Genomic DNA, 20,847 nt, shown 5'->3' with positions numbered 1-20,847 from the left:
GCCTAGTCTTATGCTAGCTAAAGATAAGTGTAAAAGTTCATTTTTTTTAATGAAAAAAGGAACAAGAGGAGGGGGAAAGAGAAAGTGTTGGACTATTCCTCTGAGAAGGGCTGTCAGCTGTCACCGGAGGAGGGCTCTTCGGACACCACTGCTGCCTGCTGCTCCGACTCCTGGGGCAGTTGCCACTGGGAACTGTGTGTCGCTGGTTTTTATTCCCATATCTTTTTGTTGAACTTCCTTTTTCTTTCCAGGCTGATAAGAAGGATTCTCAAGGGAACAATACAGTGTCGGGATTTGAAATTCTTCTTCAAAAGCAACTTAAAGGGAAACAAATGCAGAAAGAAATGGCAGAGTTTGTTCGAGAAAGGTAATTAGCACTTTGCTATCAAATTAACTATTTGTGGCAACTTTTGTTTTCCTGATTTAGATGTTCCTTCAGTACATTAATGACATAGCTTAAACTGCATAAAAGATATGCTACGAATTCTTAAAGAACATTTAATACTTCTTTAATGTCCATCGACATTCTCCAGTCCTCCCCAGCTCTCACTTTTCTCTCCTGCTGTACCTGTCTCAGTTGTATTGCATTCAGGCTGTCCATTTAGACAGAGGGAACCAAGAAGGTTTTAAGCTGCAGATTCAAGGAAAAAATGTGGACATGGGAAAAACAGAGTAGAGGTGGTATTTAGAAAAGGAATATTTTGTCTGAAAAATAGAGAAGCAATTTGTTGACATGGAGCATAGGCACAGTTTCCTAGAGGAAGATGTAAAAAGACATCACTTGGGACTTAAGCTGGTTATGGAGCTAAGCGACACATACAGATAGTTAGAGAGAACCCCAAGTCATAAAGGCAGGTGTCGCCAATAGAAATTGCCAGAATGCTGTTAATGGTCTGTTGCTCTGCTGACATGGGAAGTGCACTGAGCACCAAACAAGCAGTTGGTAGATGCTCAGTTCAGCCATGTACAGGAGTTGATGTGACATCATTACTCATAGGTAGTGTCACTATTATTTGAAATTGCTTGTCATGTGTCCAAGCCAGTGTAAATCATCTTGAGGATGACTCTCAAAACTTGAGAACAGCCCACAAGGAACAAGCAGTGTTTATTCCCACATGGAAGGCAGAGCACACTGATGGATGTTTTCTCCTGGAGGCAATTGCACCAGCTGAAGGAGCTGCTGTCCTCTGTTATTGCCTCTATGTTGTACTTGCTGCTGAGTTGGTATTGCCTTCCTGCTCCGCTGCTGCAGACACAGCATGACTGTGCTGGTAGAAATCAGTAGTGGCGGAAGCAATGAATGGGGTAACAGGCACCTGTGGTGTTTGGGGGCAGTTTAATTGTGCAGAACTTGCAGATAGTTGCTTTCATTTGTGGTTTGTTTTCTTTCTCCCTCTCGTCCCTTTTTTAGTATTACGGATGTGACAGCAGTGGAGAAATGCAAAGTATAGCCCAGCAATAAACACAGTCTGATACAGGAGGTGCAGAGTGCCCAGCATCCACCTGTGGTTCCTACTGCCTTTGACATAAGACAGTCCTAGAGACAGTTGCCTCTGTGATCCAAGAAAAAGTGTGACCAGAGGATGCAGGTAGAAGAAAGGGCCAGCTGGTGAAGGCAAAATACAATTGAGAAGTAGTCTTGCTAAGCTAGAAGATGAAGAGAAGGCAAGCAGAATTTGATAGCCATGGCCAGGGAAAAGAGGAGGAAAGTTGCTCCGAATAAAGTAATATATAATGAAATTTGACAGAAACAACAGAAAGGAGCATTCAAGAGGGAAGGGAAGTTGATATGAAATGAGAGAGAACAAGGAGAGAGCAGCTCTGACACTGGAAAGAGGCATGTTCATGTCCTCAGTAGAGAAGAAGTAGGCATGTTAGAGAGGAAAAGACAGAAAAGATTCACTGTGTGCTGGAAACAAAGTTTGGAATTGAGTGTGAAGAGGATCTAGATGGGAGTTATAAAAATATTAATAGGTTGTTTTTTTTTTTTTTTTTTTTTTTTTGAACAAATGACTCAGGATTGCTCTGGGTGGAAAAGAAGGATGGTGTTGAACTGGAGAGGTTACTCACAGAAATGAGAGCTCATGCCATCAGGGAAACCTTTACATTCCCAGCTAAGAGGGTGGAAGTGCTGATAAGATTTTTATGATGACCATCAGATGGCTCAGGGAATACAAGACCACATTTAAGTAGGGGTTTTCATTTCCAGAAAAATTCTCTCCATCTGTACAACCAGCCTTCTGGAGGTGAGGTTCAGGCAGCTAATACAAATAGCTTTAAATAGGAAGCTGGGATAAGACACAGTAACTAGATTTCTTCATGAAATAACTGAGAGGCACTATTATCTGAAATTTAGTTTATCAAGTAAGTGCTTTTAGAGGAACTACTTGTAAACAGCAATCCTAGACTGAGCAATTATGTGTTCATTCGGTTCTTGTTGAGAGAGGTAGGGTTACCATACAGACTTGGAATTTTAATAAGACAGACCTCAAGAAAGGGAGGAAAATAATTAGTAAATTGACTGAACTGAAAGATCAAGGGTGTGGGTGTAAAGGAAGGGAAAAATTACTTTAAATCAAAAGTGAAAATATGGTCCAGCATTTACATTCAAGTAAGCATTCCAAAACGGCCAAGAAACTGCAGGCTGCCCTGAATAGCATCAGTCTCTCCGAGTATAAGAAGTAGGGTGTTTATTAGCAAAGGAACACTGTCTTAGGCTTTTGGCCACTCACTTTTTAATTGAGCTGGGCTATCCTTAGAAAATTTAAAATAAATAGCAGATTATTTAGCCACATGAAAAGAAACACAAGCAGGAGAATGGCTGTAGTGAGTCTGATGAAGGTCTGTCTAGCCCACTGACTTTAATCTGACCATGGCAGTACTGAGTGCATAAGAGGAAAAGAGCATGAGAGTCTCTGTCCTCCCAGCTTCCAATAACCAGAAGTTTGGACCTTTCCAGAACCAGAGTTTGCCTTAGTTCTGCCATGTTCAGCAGGTACTTGTAAATATCTTCCACTGCTTGTCTAACTCTTTTGAGTCTTTTTATATTTTTGACCACTGCAACAATTTGTGGAAAACTTCTGCAATTTATGCACTACAGAAAATTAATAATGCTTCTGTTGTCTGATAATTTCATTGTTGCTTCCTAATCTGGAGAAGTAGTGTAAAAAGACTCATAGTCACTGTCTTCACACAGTGACAGTTGTGTAGACGTCTGTCAGATGTCCTCTGTCACCTTTTCTCCACGTTTCCCATCTTGTCTTAATCTACTTAGTTTCTTCTTACATGGTAGTCACATCAGATCATCTTTGCCTCCCTTTGTAGCTTTTCTTCATCCATTAGAGAGCATGGTGTGACTGAAACTATTTGAATGTGGGCACATGAGCTACTTTATTTAAAAAAAACAAAAAACAAAACATAAGAGAGCAGGGAATAAACAACCAAAGAGTAGCTAAAACTAATGAAGTCAAGATGGTGTGGGTCAAAGTGCACTTATAATCTGTAATGCTTCTGACTGCAGTGTGAAATTCTTTGAATTCTGAAAATTTTAAAACAAGTTAGTGGAAACAAGAGATTCAGAGTTTTGTTGGTGTGAAGGTGGAGTGGCTGTGAAACAGCCATGTGGATTTCTGGAGGTAGGGTTAGAAGGCTCAGGAGTCCCTGTGTATGATATGTTGGTGTTTCATAGTCACCACAATCCAGAGTTTGCAGGGTGTTCATATTGGCCAGGGCCAGGAGGCATATTATTTTTCCCTTTTTGAGGTATATCTTCATCTTGTTTTTTAGCCTCTTCTGAGGTGTTCAGGGTGTTTTGGCCACAGATGGTGACAGATGCTAGGCTGGGCTGGAGCAATTTATGTCTTATAACTGGGGCTCTTAAGCAATAACCAACTGACATTTTTATTGTGATTTTTTTTTTTTTTTTTCTTTTTAAACTGTTATTCCTCCTTGCAAGGCAGTCTGCCCTATTAATAGTGCTGTCCACCTGCAGTACAAGTAACACTTGAAATCCCAGAGCCTGGGCCAAAGCTGGGACCGGTAAGGAGCGCTTCCATCGAAGCCAGTGACATCGCGTGTAGGGTGCCACGCTTAGGACAAGCACTGATGGCAGCAGACATAGTGTGCCTTATGTGTAATTGTGAAAATCATGAGGCTTCTTTTGTCTTGCTATATTCAATACTTCCCCAGCTACAGCAGTATCAAGGAAGAACTTCATGGATTTTTGAATTCATTATTTTCACAGAAAACCTTTATGGTGAAACATGGTTATTCCTCTGTTCATGAGACTGAGGACCAAGACACAGGTTCTGTGAGGGTCTGTCTGTACAGGCAGCTCAGAACAGTCAGCAGACCACCTAGCACCTTTGCACACCTAGCATCCACAAGTAAATCACTCAAAGGCATCCTTAAGCCAAAATCCAGTAGGAATAAAGTTGTGTGGTGAAGGGTATAGACCAGAGCTTTGGTGAGGAACTCCTGGGAACTGAGGCAAAAGCAGGGCTGGACACTTAGATATTTATCTCAGCTACATTTAGATGTTTGCATCTTTATTATAGTTGAACTATGCTCCCTTTCCAGTCCATAGAAATTGTCACTTCTGAGACAAGATTAGTCTCATCCTGAAGTAGGTGTTTAAAGTAGGTCAGGTGAAATGTGCCTGGATAAAGCCCTTTTCATGGTGAGGTCCTAATCACAGTGTAGCCTTTGGTTCCGGACGGCTGTGTGTGTTGATCTTGATGCAGCCGGCATGGGGGGCTGTCTGGTTTTGTTCTCACAGGAGGGGGAAGAAGAGGATCGCCACATGCTGGGTGAGGTTTCTAGTTGTACTGTGCTGTACCGAGCTGGGTATCACCTTGGGCCTCAGCCAGTGGCACCCCGCAGAGTGACATCCAAAACATATTTTCAGCAGCTCAGAATATCAGACCCCTCTTAGCTGGCTCAAGGGACCCCTTTTGTCTCAAATGTGCCACACATACCAGTGCTTGCTCAACTACCTATTGCAAATGGGCATGCCAAAAATATCCTACATTCTGTCTTCTCCCTGGAAGGAGATGAATTTCAGACCAGGTTTTTCGTCTGTTTGTACATAGTTAGAACAGAATCAGGAGTTGCTCCACCTGGGTGCCACTCAGCTCACTGTTGGAGATGCTCTACTGAGCAAGCTGGTTTGAAAACCAGCAAACAGCCCATTGTTTGCCCTAGTTGGGACCATGTTTCACTAGGAGAAGAACTCAGGGGAGATGGAGATGGGTTTCACTTCTGAACCAGTAGCTGCTCCTTCCCTCCCTGCTGTGCAATCAGCTTTTACCCTTGTCCCCTCGCTCAGCAGCCACACTTGTTCTTCTCCCTGCAGCCATTCCCACAGTGGTTGTTTGCCAACAGCTTCCTTCTTCTGCACCCCCACCGCTGGCAAGCTCAGATCCTGTTCCTGGTGTGGTTCTGCTGAGTGAATGGAGAGGGCAGTGAGTGGAATGGGTGAAGGGTAGGGGCTCCATCACTACCTCATGGTGACAGAAGCCCCTGCCACATCTTCACCAGCTTTGTCACCTGTAATGGGAAGCAGGAAGCATTCGGTGTCCCTAGGAAAGGTGCATTCCAACACCCCAGACCTCATTTGGATTTCTTTTGGATTTCTGCATTCTTTCATCTTTGCTTCAAGGATATGCGACCTCACGTTTAGCAGCAGACTGAAACACATGCTTCTTGAGTGAGCCCAGTTTTGCAGACAGTCCATGTTGCACAGTAGAAACACTTTGTCCTTGTTATTTGCTCAAGAACTGTTGGTTTTTCTTCTAATTTTGTCGCACATGCTGTCCTGCGTATATCGCTGCTCTTGCCACTGCATTTTTAGCATATGGAGGGGAGAGATGGATCCTGAAGCTGCTGCTGCCAAGCCCTAGAGACTGAAAGGAAAATTCCTGTGGCCAAGATCTGTTAAAATGCAGAGAAATTCTTTAAATGAAGTGTGTGGGTTTCTGCCTTAAAGCTTACTTACTGCTGTCTTTTTATTTTCTGTGTGTATGCATGTGTTTGTGAGTGTAGGATAAAGATTGAGGAGGAATATGCTAAGAACCTGTCCAAACTGTCTCAGAATTCCTTGGCTGCTCAGGAAGAAGGGTAAGTGTGTCTCTGTGACTTTTGCAGAAGATGAGAATTTTATCATAAAAAGCATTCCTCCCATGCAGGTACATGTATTTTTCCTGAGCTCTCTCATTGAGTAGAAGTTTATTTAGCTTAGGTGTGTTGGGGAGGATAGAACTGCTTTGGCGTATTTTTCTTTTGAAGATGTTCATGGTAAATTTTTAGAAATATATGTATAAAACACTGCATTTCCAATAATGTGTTTATGCTATCCTTGTTCTAGCCAGCACTAGTCCTTTAGGGTTTAGCATGTATAAGTACTAAATTACTTTGAGTATGGAAGCATATATGAATATATTGAAGCAGCACAGAGGGAGGACGAAGAAGTCTCTTCTCATTGTGGGTCTGGCCCTCCAAGAAAAGCAGCAGGTTGTCCCTTATTTAGAGCATGTTCATGCTTTGGAAGTTATTAAAAAAGTATTAGGCAATGCACTTCAGACTAGATTGCAGTTCTTCAGTAATAATGAAAAGACACCACTTCTGAAGGATTAGAAGTTGTTACATCTATTTGTTCCGACACAAACCCTATAAGCACTGAAAGGCAAAGCTGGAAATGGTTGTCCTCACCCTAGTTCTGACACAGTGTGTTTCTACTGGCAGTGAAGCTCCATGAGGTGTTTGCTCAGGTTCCAGTAGGCAAGGACAGAAATTGCAAGAGGCTAACTAGGCTGTTATTTCTCTGAGCATCTACACTGATGATGGTTTCTGTTCTTTTTACCCCTTTAGGGGTGGGTGTTAACCTGCTTCTAGCAAAGCTAAAGCCACTTTCTTCCACATCTTCTTCCCACTGTCTCCTACCCCCCAGTAGGAGAAGGGAGGAATGCCTGAAAAAATGAAGGGGAAGGAAACTAGGGGACAGTAGGTGAAAAGAGAGGAAATGAGGACCAAAGCATAAAAAAATGTTGAAGTAGGGAACTGAAGGGGACCCAGAGCAGAGTGCAGGGAGCTAGGAACACTGGTGACGCTCTGCCTGGAGGGGGTGTCAAGGTGAGGGAATTTCTCCTCCTGGTGTTGTGGTGGCCAAACTGGCTAGGGCCAGGAAGAGGCTAGTGAGAAGATCCTAGGAATTGGTGAGGCCCAGGAAAAGATGATTTCCATTTAAAAAAGTGAGGGAGGAAGAGTCAGCCAACAGGAGAATTTGAAGGAGCCAAAAGTGGGACTGCAGCCTAGCACACTCAAAGTAAACACTTACCAAGGCATTCCTCTCGTTCCTGAGAAGGTATGAGCTGGGGGCCCCGTGAACTGCTCTGTGAATACACCAGTTACCTCTGCTGGTTTCATACTCCACAGAGCATTTTCCAGCTTTGCTGTCCAGCAATCTATGGAGTTGACACAAAGTATGGGATGGGCTGTCCCTCCGGGGTCCTCTGCCATCCTTTGGTGGTAGAAAGACCTACCATCATGTATGTGAGTGGGACACGAGGGTGACAAGATGGGACCGATTTGTGGTGTCAGGATGGTTCTGTTGAAGTTGCTGTGAGTACAGTGCTGCTGCACATACACAGAAGGTGATACAATCCATGGTCATTTCAGTCATTGTAGTTGGATAAGAGATGCAGAAGATGCCTAGCAGGCTGACATGCCTTCTTTGCTTAAATAGTGCCAGTGAGAACTGGACAGTGGGACAGGACCTCAGGGAGGGACTAGAGAAGGAGAAGAGCTGGGAGCACTTACATAGGTGAAACAGTCTCAGGTTGTTTAGCTGTGATGAACACCATACTTGAGGACTCAACTCATTGGAGCAATGTCAGAGATTACAGACCATTATTTTGAAATTGCAGATGCCAGGCAATTTTTCAGGCTATCACGAAGGGGAAAATACAACTGTCTTTGAAAAGGGAGTAGGGGAGAGAGAGAAGGAGCAGGGAAATTGTAGATCACTCAGCTTTATTTAACCTGTGCAAAGTGGTGGAATGAACCATCAAGCTTTTTAGAAGCACTTAGTAGAAAACTAAGGAGATGAGTAATTATTGTGGATGCATACAGAACACACAATGTCAAACCAACCAAAATTCCTCCAGTGATGGAATAGCAGAAGTCAGCATCATAGCTCTTAATTTAAGCTTTTTGCAATGGGAGATTCTTGTAGGTAGGCAAGAGAAATGTGGCCTAAATAAAGCATAAGATGCAAAACTAGCTAAGAAATCATACCCACTGCTTACAAAAAGTGAACTGCAGAAAGTAGCTGTGCAGTGAGATCCCATAAGGTTCATCCCAAGTCCAGACTTTTTTCAATGTTTTTGTTAATGGCTTATAATAGAATAAATAATGGGTTTACTGTAATCAGAGATTAGACAAAGCTAGGAGGGATGGTATGTACAATTTGAAGAAAAGATTGCAGTTCAGAATTATTTTGTTAAACTGGAGAAATTAACTGAAAAAAATTAAGATACATTTCAATGAGGACAAAGTACCAGGTTTTATACTTGCACAGGATGTGAAAGGTACAGTTACATAACAGTTTGTGGGAGAAGGATTTGGCTATAGTGAATCACAAGCTTATTCATCAACAACTTCACACTGTTATCTAAAAAAGCAATCATACTGAGATATGTAGAAGAGTGTCTGATACAAAATAATCTGTTACCAGTTTAGCGACTGGACGACCTCTGATGGAAGATGGTGTAGTTTCGGTGAGGATGCTTTAAGAGGAGTCTAGGCTGTTGGAGAGGGTCTAGAGGAGCGTACCTAAACTGCCATTATCTAGAAAATAATTTGTCTGAAGGAAAAAGAAGATGGAGTAATTTTCAAATACTGAAAGGCTTCTCCGAGAAGTAGAATAATCTGTACACCAGATAATCAGTAGAATTATCTGTTCACAATCATTTCTCGCTGGGAGGTTGTGCAGAGAACAGGGCATCGATCATTGTCACTCTGTTCTTCTAGGACACTAGGAGAAGCTTGGGCTCAGCTGAAGAAGAGCCTAGCTGATGAAGCAGAGGTTCATCTCAAATTTTCTTCTAAGGTAAATAGTTCTTCCTTTTGCAAAGATATTTGCCCTGTAATTGATGTGGATCTACCTTTCAGTGCTTGTTAGTGGGGAAAATACGCATGCATGTGGAACAAATTTAGAAGAATTAATAAGTTGGTGAACAAACTTATTGAAACTCTGTCCATTCTTCCTGCCAAAATCATAGTTTATTTAATCTACCTGATGAGTAAGTTAAAGCACATCTAGCTTTAATTTGTCATAAAAAAGGAAAACTGATTCTTGAGGTTTTTTGCCCAGGGCTCTAAGTTCCAGCCAATTCAAGTAAATTTACCTAGAACTTGTACAGATTACTTCTGTAGAGGAAGAAATAAAAAATAATATTTGGCTTCTCAACAAGAATCTACTGTGTCTGTCTGGAAGGAGGAGAACTGGTGCTCTGACTTCTTGTATTGTTAGTCTTTCTGAAAAGTTCACTGGGAACTTAATTCATGTTAGTTTTGGATCTTCTCTCAAGTGATGCCCAAGGAAATTTCTTGTTCAAACTGTGGTATTTATCTGTTTTTTTCCACTACATGTGAGATACTCTTGCATCCTGTACATTATGTTAACCTCTGTGGGTGATCAAGTTCAATACAGTGGCAGATATCTCGGCACAACAGGCATGTGCTGGAGGAAAATTATAGCTCTGAACTGTTTGTAAGCGATTATGCAGAGGTTACTCAGGCAACCAGCTGCTGCCTTGGTAACCCACTGTTTTGCTTCAAACTTCTACTTCAGGGCTGTAATTAGTAAAATACTTTTTGCTCCCCATTGTCCTTCTGTATTGTTTTCCAGGAGGAAGAAGTGCACCCTGGAGTGGTGTGTGCATGTAGGCAGGCAATGTATAGGGCTCTTTTGTTATTTTACTTTTCCTTAAACCCTGCACAGAAACTCCTGTAGTATCCTCTGAACTCTCCCCACTGTTCCTATACCTGCTTTGGGAATTCCTAGTTCCAGCATTCTTGGGAATTCCTAGTTCCAGCTTTCTTTTATTAACAGAATATGTTTTTAAACATATTGATTATTGCTATTACTTTCAGAGAAGTTATTCTTAGAAGTACTAATTATATTTCTTGTTGATAGTCAAACAAAACCATTCAGTGCTGGCACAAGCAGTCAGGGCAGTGCAGAGCAGACCAAGAATATTCAAACATAAACACCAACCTTGAAGAAGCTGAACAACTTCTGTGACAGTCCTTCATGGCACTGTTACATTGGAGGTCACACACAGACCAGAGAAGGTGACAGCCCTCTCACGGCACTTGCAACATAAAGTGTTGTTACACTGCTAATGCCTGTACAGACTGCCACGGCAGCTGTAGATGCGTGCACGTGAGGAATCCCTCAAGAAGAGGCTGAACCTCTTCTCCAGCTACCTGATTAGCCCTCACTGAGCTCCAGGAGGCAAGTTCTGCTGGAAGAGAAGATGCACATGTGTTGTACTAGTGGGCTGGCCTGTATATGATGGTGTGTTATCAGACATTCTGGAAATGGTGCCGATGGAACGAAGGAAAAAATAAATACTTGTGAAGTCAGAGGAATTTTTGAAATGTGGTTTCTGATAACTTAGCTGTGTAGTTTGTCCAGCATCTAATACTATGATTAACCCTATGCATCTGTCTTTCTGCCTAAGTCTCTACCATACTGGTACAGAGGTACAGGGTCTCTGTCCTATACCTGTTAACTTCTTTTAGCAAAATTTTGGAGATTTCAAGTCCTCTGTCACATCTCACCGATTCAGTGATGGGTAAGTGTCAGAGTTGTCTGTATACACCGGTGCTTTTTAACTTAGGAAAGTAGTTGATGTTTGGTTTTTTTCATCTGTTGCATGCATTTGAAAGTCTTTTAGCAAGATCTTCTAGGAAAAAAAAAGAATAAATATGGCGAAAGCCTGGGTCATTCCCATGTGAGTCTATTTTGACAGCTTATGGTATCTCTTGCAAGATGGAAGTTCAAACAGGATAATGATGCTAGGAGGAAAGATGACTGCCTTCACTGAGGAGTCCTCTTTGATTCCCAGAACACAGAACTGGAGAAAGCAGTTGCCTTGTTTGCATTTTGAACCTTCTGGTGATGCATTTCCCATCTTTAAGAGGATCTCAGAATCTTCTGTCCCGTTATAAACCACGTGAAATAATATCTTTACTTTCTATTAGGCAAGTAGAACTACCAGTGAAATCCCCTCCTGTTTGGTGTGACCCTGGGGGGACTTGTAGACAGCAGTACCTACTTATGTCAGATGAGTCAGGTTGCCACTTCTTCCACTGAGGATGATGAACGGGTGTTGGGTTGTTTACCCAGGTTAATCCATTTATAAATGGAGCAGTCTGAAAGGCACACAGACTATTTAGCTACTTCAGATTCCCTTGGACACAGACATCTCTGTCAATTGTAATATATTGCCTATGGAGTTCACTGAAGCCATACTGAACTTCTCTCTGTTCAGTTCTTGTTCCATTGAGCATCGACAGTGCTTCTGGCAGAGCTATCTCTGTTCTTGAGAGAGCTTGTATAACCATGCTGGACCACAGAATTGTGCACAGGTCTTTATTAGCTTGCTTGGGGCCATCCTGATGAGACTGTCATAAAAAATATTGTCCAGAATTTTCTAGTCCAAACCCCTCAGTTAGAGTAGGACTATCACCCACAGTGGATCAAGTCAGCTACATCTTTGTCTAGCAGAGTCTTGAATATCTCTAAAGAGATTTAATAACCTCTCTGATCAACCTGTTCCAATGCCCAGCTACCATTCGGGTGATTTTTTTAAAAAAAATTACCTTCAACCCGAACCTCAAAAGCTCAATTGTCTGTTGTGACATTGCCTGGCCCTACAAAGAAGAATTTGGCTCTGTTACCCTTGCACCTGACCTTCAGATAGCTGTAGGCTGTATTGGATCACCATGGTGCCAGTATTCATCTGCCTAAACAAGCTCTGCTTTAGGCTTGTTTAACCTCTCTAGGATGTGTGCTGTAGGGCCTTGGCTCTCTTTGTAGCCTCTCTCCATGAAAAGGCTGTACTGAGTTTTCCTTTGGTTGAATGAAGTTTCCTTCTCCATTAAAATAGCACTGGAGAAAAGCCAAAAATACTTGCTTTCAGGGAAGATACTGCTCCACTGTGGGCCATGTTAGGTCATTATGGACCCAACTCACTTGTGCTGATGGAGTCCAGTATCCCCACAGGAAGGACAATAGAAAAGAATTATTTGGTTGCATCTGGGGAGGTGAAGTGTTTGTATCCCTTCAGTGCACATTTCCTGGATGTCAAAACTGTGTATCAGAAGGCCAAAGAGCAGTATGATACAAACTCCTGTCAGAGTTGAGTATTACTGACTGTCAGGTCCTGCTTGTAAGAGACAAGTCACATGTGTGATCTTGATGGATCTCTTCTGAGTTCATTTCAGTGGTTTCTTCTCACTACTTAAAGAATTTCAACTAAATAGGCTTCTCCTTAGACTCCCTTATACTTGACAGAAATAAATAAAATGCACCCTTTCTTTTCACTATACAAGAAACACAGATGTGTCACCACGGTCCACTGACTCACTTTATTGTAGTCAGGGTTAGTGGCTTTAGTTTGTGTCCTTTGGGCTTTCTAAGCAAGTTGCATCAGTTAGGCCAGAATCCGAGCACTCGGGTAGTGCTCTGGATATTGCCTGCAGTTTGATCTTATGTGTAAGAAGAGAGAGATTTCTGTTCTTCTGTTCCCTTCAGTAAATATTCCCTTAACAGAGCTGCCCTGTGAAGAGCTGAGTTTTGCAGTAGCTTCACTCAGAGGTCTCTCAAGGAAGAGAAATGCTGCTGTATGACATTGCCTTTGCCTGTGGTGTGTGCATTGTTTCCTCGCTGTCCTGAGCTCTGCTCAGCAGAAGAGCCAGGAATTACTGCCCGGCTCCTCATTATTGCCATTTCTTCCTTTGTTTTCATTACCAGCTTCAGAGTGAGGTAGAGAAACCCCTGCTCAACTTCAGAGAGAACTTTAAGAAAGACATGAAGAAGTGTGACCACCATATTGCAGACTTACGAAAGCATCTGGCCAGCCGCTACGCAGCAGTTGAAAAGGTGAGAGCAGAGAACAAACTGGAGAGTTTGAGATAATTCTGGTTTGGACAGAAAAGCAGCTGCCCTGTGAAAAGTTTCTGTTCTGCCACGAAGAACCACAAAGGTTTCTGCTGACTGCTTTCTTGCTGTTAGTTATGCTTTGCTGGGGTCCCAGATGTCATTTGCTGCTTTGCTGAGATTTGGGAAACTGGGAGCTACAGGCAGGGCTAACACATTACTGCTGAACTGGCTTTCTGTTCCATCCTCCCCTTCCCAATTTGGGGCAATATATTTCTAGTACACTTGATGAAAATACTTCTTGCTTGTGTGTATCTGAAAGTCACATCTATTGACCTCAAGATTTAAAAAACCTTGCCTTAGAATAGCAGCAGTGTCAGGCCAAAGACTCACCGGGCTCAGTATGCTCTCATGCAGTGGCCAAAAGCAAATGGCCAGGGAAGGCAGCTCAAACTTGGCATGGCAAGTCACAAAACCTCTCCCAGTTCCCGTTTTCTGCGCTTCACAGCAAACATCCTCACCTGAAAAACCCAAAGAGCAGCAGCACCCTCGTATCAGGGGCTGTCTTAACATGAACATCCAGTAGCTAGCTGAGGTTGTGATTTAGGGAGAGTTATACCCACAAAAAGTGCTCTCTTGTCAGCAGCTGGCAGGAAATGGGCTGCCCATGCCTTGGCTGCCAGGACTCTTATGCCAAACAGTATCCTCACACAGTTTACTCTTGGGTGTAAGCTGGAAAGGAAAAATACCATGCTCAGTCAACACAGAAAGTTGTTTGGGCTTTCATTAAAGATCAGAGTGCGCATGAGAGAGTTTTCCCCAGGGACAGAATTGTTGCAGGATACACAAGGTTATTAGACTGGATGTATGCAAGGAAGGCATTTTTCTGTAAAACAGTAAATGCTTCACAGTCATATCTGCAAAGAAACAGTCCTCAGTAGGGATATTGAAAAGAATGAATTAGAATAGCCTTGAGAAGAAGGAATGAAAAAAGGGAAAAGTGGTGTCTGCAATGTGCCTGATGAAGCACACAGCTTCTCACCAGATTGCTTTCCTGCAGCTCCCTCTTGTGACCTGCTGAACCAAGCACAGGGTCTTCGAAACTGCAAATTGAAAAAATTCAAGTAATGCTTCAAGATCGTTGTAACTTGCAGGCTGGTGTGACTGTAGAAAACTGTAAGGTGCTAACAAACTATAATCATCCCGATTTAGTTTTAAGTGCTATTACTGGACAGAGAACAAATGTGACCTATCTTGTTACAGTTCTGTGCAAAACAAGTTGTTTTTATTTTATGTATTTAAGCAACCTCAGCAAATGAGGTGACAGCATGCATATGTGGTAATGATGTTCATTTGTTAAGACACTTTACTAATTTGCCTGTATAAGTTCAGTAATGATACTGATAAATCAGGTTTTAAAAGCCTGAAGAACTTTTAAAATAATTTAAATTTAAATAATAAATAAATAAATTTAAAAACTGTAACCAGGTCTCAGGTTCTTGATTTCTACAGTACAAACTGCTGTTGTCATGAACTGGAATTAGTTTTTCTGAAATAAGTCTAAAAGTTCCTATTGTTGAGAGTTTCTGATAAGTATATATTGAATGCAGAAGGTACCTACAAATAAATTTTGCAAGATACTTGAAATTCTTTCAAGAACTTAGATCCTAAGGAAGAGGTATCTTGGTGATGCTGGTTAAGACATATGGAAGAAGCTCCAGCTTGCCTTTCTTCCAGAAATAGTGAGTTACTAAGAAACATGGAAGTCTGGTGATGTCTTTTGTACTGTGCCTTTCTAAGAACCTGTGAAGAGTTCAGATGCTTTTGTGATTTGTTGGTGACAACTGCTATATGGTAGGACTGTTCTTGGAACACAACATGGTGTCCTAAGAACTTGAATCCCAGTTAGGACCTAGTTTTATGCAGAGTCCCTGATTTCTTACTGACAGATACTTGTATGAAGGAGTCATAGATGGCTGAAAGCAGCTGGCAGCTTTTTCCTCTAAAACATGTGACTCTTCTTTAATTACTCCAAGGCCCGGAAAGCCTTGACAGAGAGACAGAAGGATCTGGAAATGAAAACACAGCAGTTGGAGGTGAAGCTCAGCAACAAGACAGAAGAGGAAATTAAGAAAGCGAGACGGAAGTCCACTCAGGCGGGTGAGTACCTGTGTCCGTCAGCAGCTGGAGGCCAGCACAGCCCCACGGACAGCGGGAACAAGATGGGATGCAACTGCCCACCCACCCGCCTGTTTCTTGGTTTTTAATATTGTAGCTACAAAGTCAAAGTGAACTGTGCTACAGATCTGTTTGGTATTAAATCATCTGAAGAAACAAGCCCAGTTTTTCCAAATTTCCAATGATGATTTTGATAATTGGAGTGAGAACAATGAGGGCGAGTTGTCCTTTTGTTTTGTGAAAGTGTGCTGGAATCACTGAATGTGAAACTTTCAAAGTCAGATTCAAAGAGGCTCAGCTAAGGATGTTTCTTCCTTAAATCATTGTTCCTTCCTTGGTTGTTTCCTAAATCACAGTCACCCACAACTGTGTCTTTTTCTTGAAAGTGAACTTCTTTTCTTTTTTCCACTACTACCCATCAGTTAAAATTAATTCTGAATGGATACTGAAGGTACAGTAGTGTGTGCTATACTGTACTGGGGACACAGTGACTTGATGTGACCTATGAATGTTTCACAGAGACTCAGACCACTTCTACAGGACCCATCAGGAACTGTCTTTCTTGAGATCTGCAAAGCTGATAGGTGTAGCTCCGTTAGTACCTTTTGATGAAAATATGTTTTAACTAGGGCTTCCGTGTTTCATCGCTTCATAGTTCGGCTCCTTGGCAGAGTGGTGCTTTGTAGTTCTGAGTTCAGACAGGATAGTCTGTCTGGGCTTTGGAGAATCATTCACAGGGTGACCGTGTGTATAGACAACCATTTGAGGAGAAAGAAAAGTTAAGTGTTAGTGACAGGAGGCTCCATGAGAGATGTTCTTTATCTGTCTGCAAATTCACAGCCTCTCTGTTTTCCTGAGTCCTCAGAAATTGTTTGTAATAGGTATTTATTGAACAGGCAAGGGAGAGCTGAAGAACAGACGGGAGTAGCCCAGAGTTTGGTGTGAGTCTCCCCATCGGTCTCCCCTACTTGGTGCCACTGTTACAGTGCATGGCAGGGGAGGACTTGCTCAGCTGGGTGCTTGTGATGTGCACAGCAGCAGCATGTAGTGATTGGCTTTGAAATGAGGCCTGCGGTAAGTGGATGGTAGGACTAGAGACCTTTAGACCAGACCTATTCTACCATCCTACTGGTCACTGGTGTGTGGCATTGCTTTCTGCTCCCACGATTGTTCATGTGTTTCATGGCTTTCATATTCTTGGCTGTACAGTGACTCCCTTTCAGTTGGGTGGGTGGAGGATAACCCCGAGTCAGGTAGCTCCTGAGGAGCCTCCTGGTCTGTGGGAGCCATTAGTTCGGACTTGTAATGTCAGACTAGGCATCCCCAGTTTGAGTGGATAAGCTTATTGCCGAGTTTTAAGACCTGAAACCTGGTTTCTTCATAGAGTTTGATTGCCACCCCAGCTTCTAAGTCCATGAAAGACTTCCAGATGCATTTACTTGCTTGACACTTGTTTGGTCTATGGAGTCCTGTTCTTAAAGCTTGATTCATCCCTGGTTTATGTATAAAGACCTTTTTGCATCTAAAAGAGCAGGATGAATTTGAGCCCTGGACCTAGTCATCAAACCATTAAGGAAAGTGTAACTGAGCCTCATTTAAAGAAGAAGGAGAATTTAGTGGCCAGAAATCAGTAATCTCTGAGTGCCTTCCAGGTTTTCCACCCACCTTTCCCTCTCTGTCAGAGCAGTCCTGCAACAAAGAAAAAATTGAAATAATCACAGGTTATTGTGTTACTGCCTTGAACACTGGAGGAAGCCAGAGCTCAACTAGAATTGTGCATCTTCAGAGGCTGGAGAGTGCATGAGTGTGTAACTGGGTTGTGGTTGCAAATAAGCATCCCTTGATCTCAGGCAGCTTGAGCCTGACGCTTTGCTCCTGTTACACAGACCCATCTTAGAATTCAGTCTCACCTACAGAGTGCTACCCTGCAGCTCAGTAACTCATTATTATTGATTTCCCATTTTAATTATTTTATTTTTCAGATATAATTTTCTGTCTATGACCTTTTTTTTAACTGAAGTAACTTGATTTCATAGTTCTGGGCATTTTGTAAAATATTACTGAATATTCATATTCTCCTTTTAAAATATTGTCTTCCCCTTCATTCATTCTCACCCCAATCATCTGATCTTTTACAACACCTCAAGTGCATGCATTTTGTTGAAATTTCATTGCATGTAACAAATACCATGTAACAGAAGTGCCTTCAGCTCCACCAGGACTGGCCTTCAAACCCTCTGGATCTGTCTGCAAAACCTGAACTGCAATTTCCTTCTAAGCTCCGTAACCCTGGCTAGAGAACACTAATATGCTGCTATCTTGAATGTTTCAGGAGATGACCTGATGCGCTGCGTGGACCTTTACAATCAAGCCCAGTCCAAGTGGTTTGAGGAAATGGTGACCACCACTCTGGTATGTAGCTCTGTGTAACATCTTACGTGTATAACGTTGAAAAATTGTAATAGCGTACAACGTTCATCACTCATAGCTAGTTACAGTGCAAAGCAGTGGGAGAACAGGGTGATAAATCTCCCGTTGTATTTCCCACTCTCAGTTCTAAGAAAAACTCATATCATTAGCGGAAGGAAGAAATAATTGTTTCTTTGTAGAAGGCATTAAGGCAGTTCAGGGCTGCTTAGGGGCCAGGATGCTGGAATTGTCCCCAGGAAGGGTGAAGTAATGCACAAGGAAGACATGGTAAAACGTGATAAATCACTCAATCCCTTTATACATTAATGAATTTTTATGTTCCATGATTTTGCAATTTCTTCGAGGATTGCCAGCTCAGAAGAGGCATGATTTAATTGCCTTTTGTTCTGTTTCTCTGAAGATAATGGAGCTCACAGTATTCACCCTAAGGACCTACACCTTTGGGGTTAGTCACCAAGATGCCAAGATACAGCTTTGATGTGCTGTATTCCTTGACATACTTGTACTTTGGCTTTAGGGCTCCTCTCTTATGTCATTCCTTAGAGCCCTTCTGGACAACAGCCAATTGCTTTCAAAAGTGGGGAAATATAAATGTCTTTTTGCATGTATTTTTCTCATTGGACAAACACAGAACTGTAAACTCCTCCTAATAAGAAGCAGGATAATAAATTGCTCAGCACTTGGAAGTGTGTCAGTGCAATATTTAAACTGCAGTAAATAAATAAAGGCAGATGGGTGAGTGGAAAACCAGGAGGCGGACGTCTTCCCAAAAGCAGAACAAGAGAGGAAAAAGTTGGCTGTTCCTATACATAAGGGATCTGATTCTCCTCTTACCTTCACTCATGGTTTCTCACTGATGCAAATGACGCTGACCATCAGTGCCACTGTATCCTGATACAGCCAGGCATAGCTGTTACCTGCATATTTGTTCTCGGAGAAGTATGACTCAGAAGGGCACTAGTAGATAGCTCAAGAGGGAAGTCCTAGCCTGCAGGCTGCACAGCAGATTTGTTAGGTCTGAAACTCAGGCTGAGAAGCATTTGAAGGTAAGTCTTGGTATACGTAAATATAAAATCTAAATTGAAAAACAGTCTGCATCTAATCGGCTCAAATACAGATTAGTTCATATGCAATAGAAAGTGGAGAGAGTCGAGGTCTGAAGATTTGTGTTTTCTTGCGTACCTTCCTCCCTGAGGTTTTTGGTGCAGATAGAATGCACGTTCTGCATATGGCATGCTTACTGACACCAGCACACTGGGTTCTGCCTTCTGGTTCTGCACATCTGTGCCCTAAGTAAGGGAGCCTGAGTTCAAAACGGGCCATTTTTTTCCATACGGGCAGTACATCAACCAGCAACAGCAATAGGAGCTCAGGCTGTTTCAGCATTATCCATACCATAAGCTCCTTACTCTTCTTTCTTCCCAGGCAGATAGCCTGCCACTGGAGATTTTTGTGCTGTAATGAAGAATCTGTTTTCCAAAAGAAGTTTAACAATTTGTAGACAGCACGGGGAAGGCAGTGTAGTAGCCTGCCTGCTTATATATGCTCAGGTTGCTCTCCACCCTTATGCCCAGTAAGTGGACACCAGCAGTGCCCTCTGAAGGCAGGTTTTTTTAAGGTTTGGCTCCATTGATGTGCCTGTGAATCCAGAGCTTTCTAGTGATACAGCAAAGTCCATTGCAGTGTATGTTTTTAAAGGCAGACTTCCATAGCACGCTGTTACCACTGCTGCTGCTCAGATGGATGAGGAAGGACTACCTGCAGATTTTGGGTATAATATCAGAATCCAGAAGAAGAAGGAGGCAGAAAAAGTCAGGAGGAAGGTTAGAAATCACCTGCATTTTCAACTGAAGCATTGCTGGGGTCTGCTTACTGACAGCTGAGCGAGGAGGAGACTTGTCCCGGCTCATCATCTGGTGAACAGATAAAACTGCTCTTACAGGTGTCTGGTTAGACCAAGGGCAGTCAGGCCCTCTGAGCCATACACCCCAATGTGGTCTCCTGCTTCCCCTAGGAATCACTATAACTTCTGGAGCTAGCAACAAAGCATGCAAAGCTTCTTTCAGGAAACAGATTCCCTCTTCTTGCAGCCTCCCTGAAGACAGCAGCTCCTCTCTTTGCCTTGGTTGTCTCAGTTTTGGAAAGGTTTCAACCTTCTTTTCTGTTGTTAGGCTCAGGCTGAAGTATCTTTTGTTGCTTGCTGTCTCTGATTATCTGCAAATCAGGGGGATGTGCAACCACAGAGTTCAGCTTCAAAGTGTGACCCTGGGGTAGTATCGCACTGACTGGCAACCTTTTGTGTGTTATCCTTTCCCTGGGCCTTCAAGTTCAGCTTCCAAGAAAAATATGGGCTTGTTTTTCTTTGTGTCCAGGAGCTTGAGAGACTAGAAGTTGAAAGGGTGGAGATGATTCGGCAGCATCTTTGCCAGTATACACAGCTGCGGCATGAGACAGACATGTTCAACCAAAGTGTAAGTGTGCTTTTTGTTCAGTCCCTTTGGTCTTTACCGCCCTTCAGCTGAGCAGAACGGTCCCTATCCTGATCTGACTGACCTGTATGAAAAGGAGATGTGGAAAGTGTATGTGGTCAGCTTGTTATTTTGCAGCAGTACTGTACTGCCACCCTCCTGCTCCTCTAAGACTCTCTGATCCTGGTTACATTTCATACTGCTGGGTCACAGGTTTGTGCTGGGGAAGACACAAGGAACTGAATTACATGTGGCCAGCGTGAGCCATCATTAGCTCTGCCAGCTTGATGCACTACTCCTTGAGCTATTCTTGCAAGGAAGATGGCAAATAGTTTCACTGTTGGGGAAGAGTATATATTTTTTTTCTTATTAATAAACTGTCTAGTTTTCAAATATTAAAATATCCGGGATGTATGCTGACCTCAGTACATGGTTGTATTTGGTGTAAGGTACAGATTGCAGGACAGGAGTCAAGAGATCGACTGGCCAATGCCTGGCATAGGAATCCTGTCTCTGCTTGACATTAAAAGTCTGCCTCTTCTCTGCTTCCCGCTATGAGGCTTCACGTTCAGATCTGGCTGTTGTCCACTGAGTCTCGCGTAC

General features: G+C 42.6%; 1 protein-coding gene across 5 annotated transcripts in view; it reads left to right on the top strand.

Annotated features, from left to right (window-relative positions):
• Nucleotides 1-20,847, top strand: part of GAS7 (growth arrest specific 7) — a 104,035-nt gene that overhangs the window by 74,588 nt on the left and 8,600 nt on the right. For all 5 annotated transcript variants that reach the window (XM_074846966.1, XM_074846967.1, XM_074846965.1 and 2 more), the window contains 7 exons: nt 252-367; nt 6,043-6,117; nt 9,028-9,106; nt 13,043-13,171; nt 15,205-15,328; nt 17,679-17,758; nt 20,149-20,247. In XM_074846966.1, coding sequence (XP_074703067.1) covers nt 252-367; nt 6,043-6,117; nt 9,028-9,106; nt 13,043-13,171; nt 15,205-15,328; nt 17,679-17,758; nt 20,149-20,247 — 702 coding nt within the window. The remainder of the gene's footprint in view (nt 1-251; nt 368-6,042; nt 6,118-9,027; nt 9,107-13,042; nt 13,172-15,204; nt 15,329-17,678; nt 17,759-20,148; nt 20,248-20,847) is intronic.

This window comes from Strix aluco, chromosome 21, assembly GCF_031877795.1.
Source record: "Strix aluco isolate bStrAlu1 chromosome 21, bStrAlu1.hap1, whole genome shotgun sequence".
In the NCBI taxonomy this organism is placed as follows: domain Eukaryota; kingdom Metazoa; phylum Chordata; class Aves; order Strigiformes; family Strigidae; genus Strix; species Strix aluco.
This window is presented reverse-complemented; position numbering and strand designations above follow the sequence as displayed.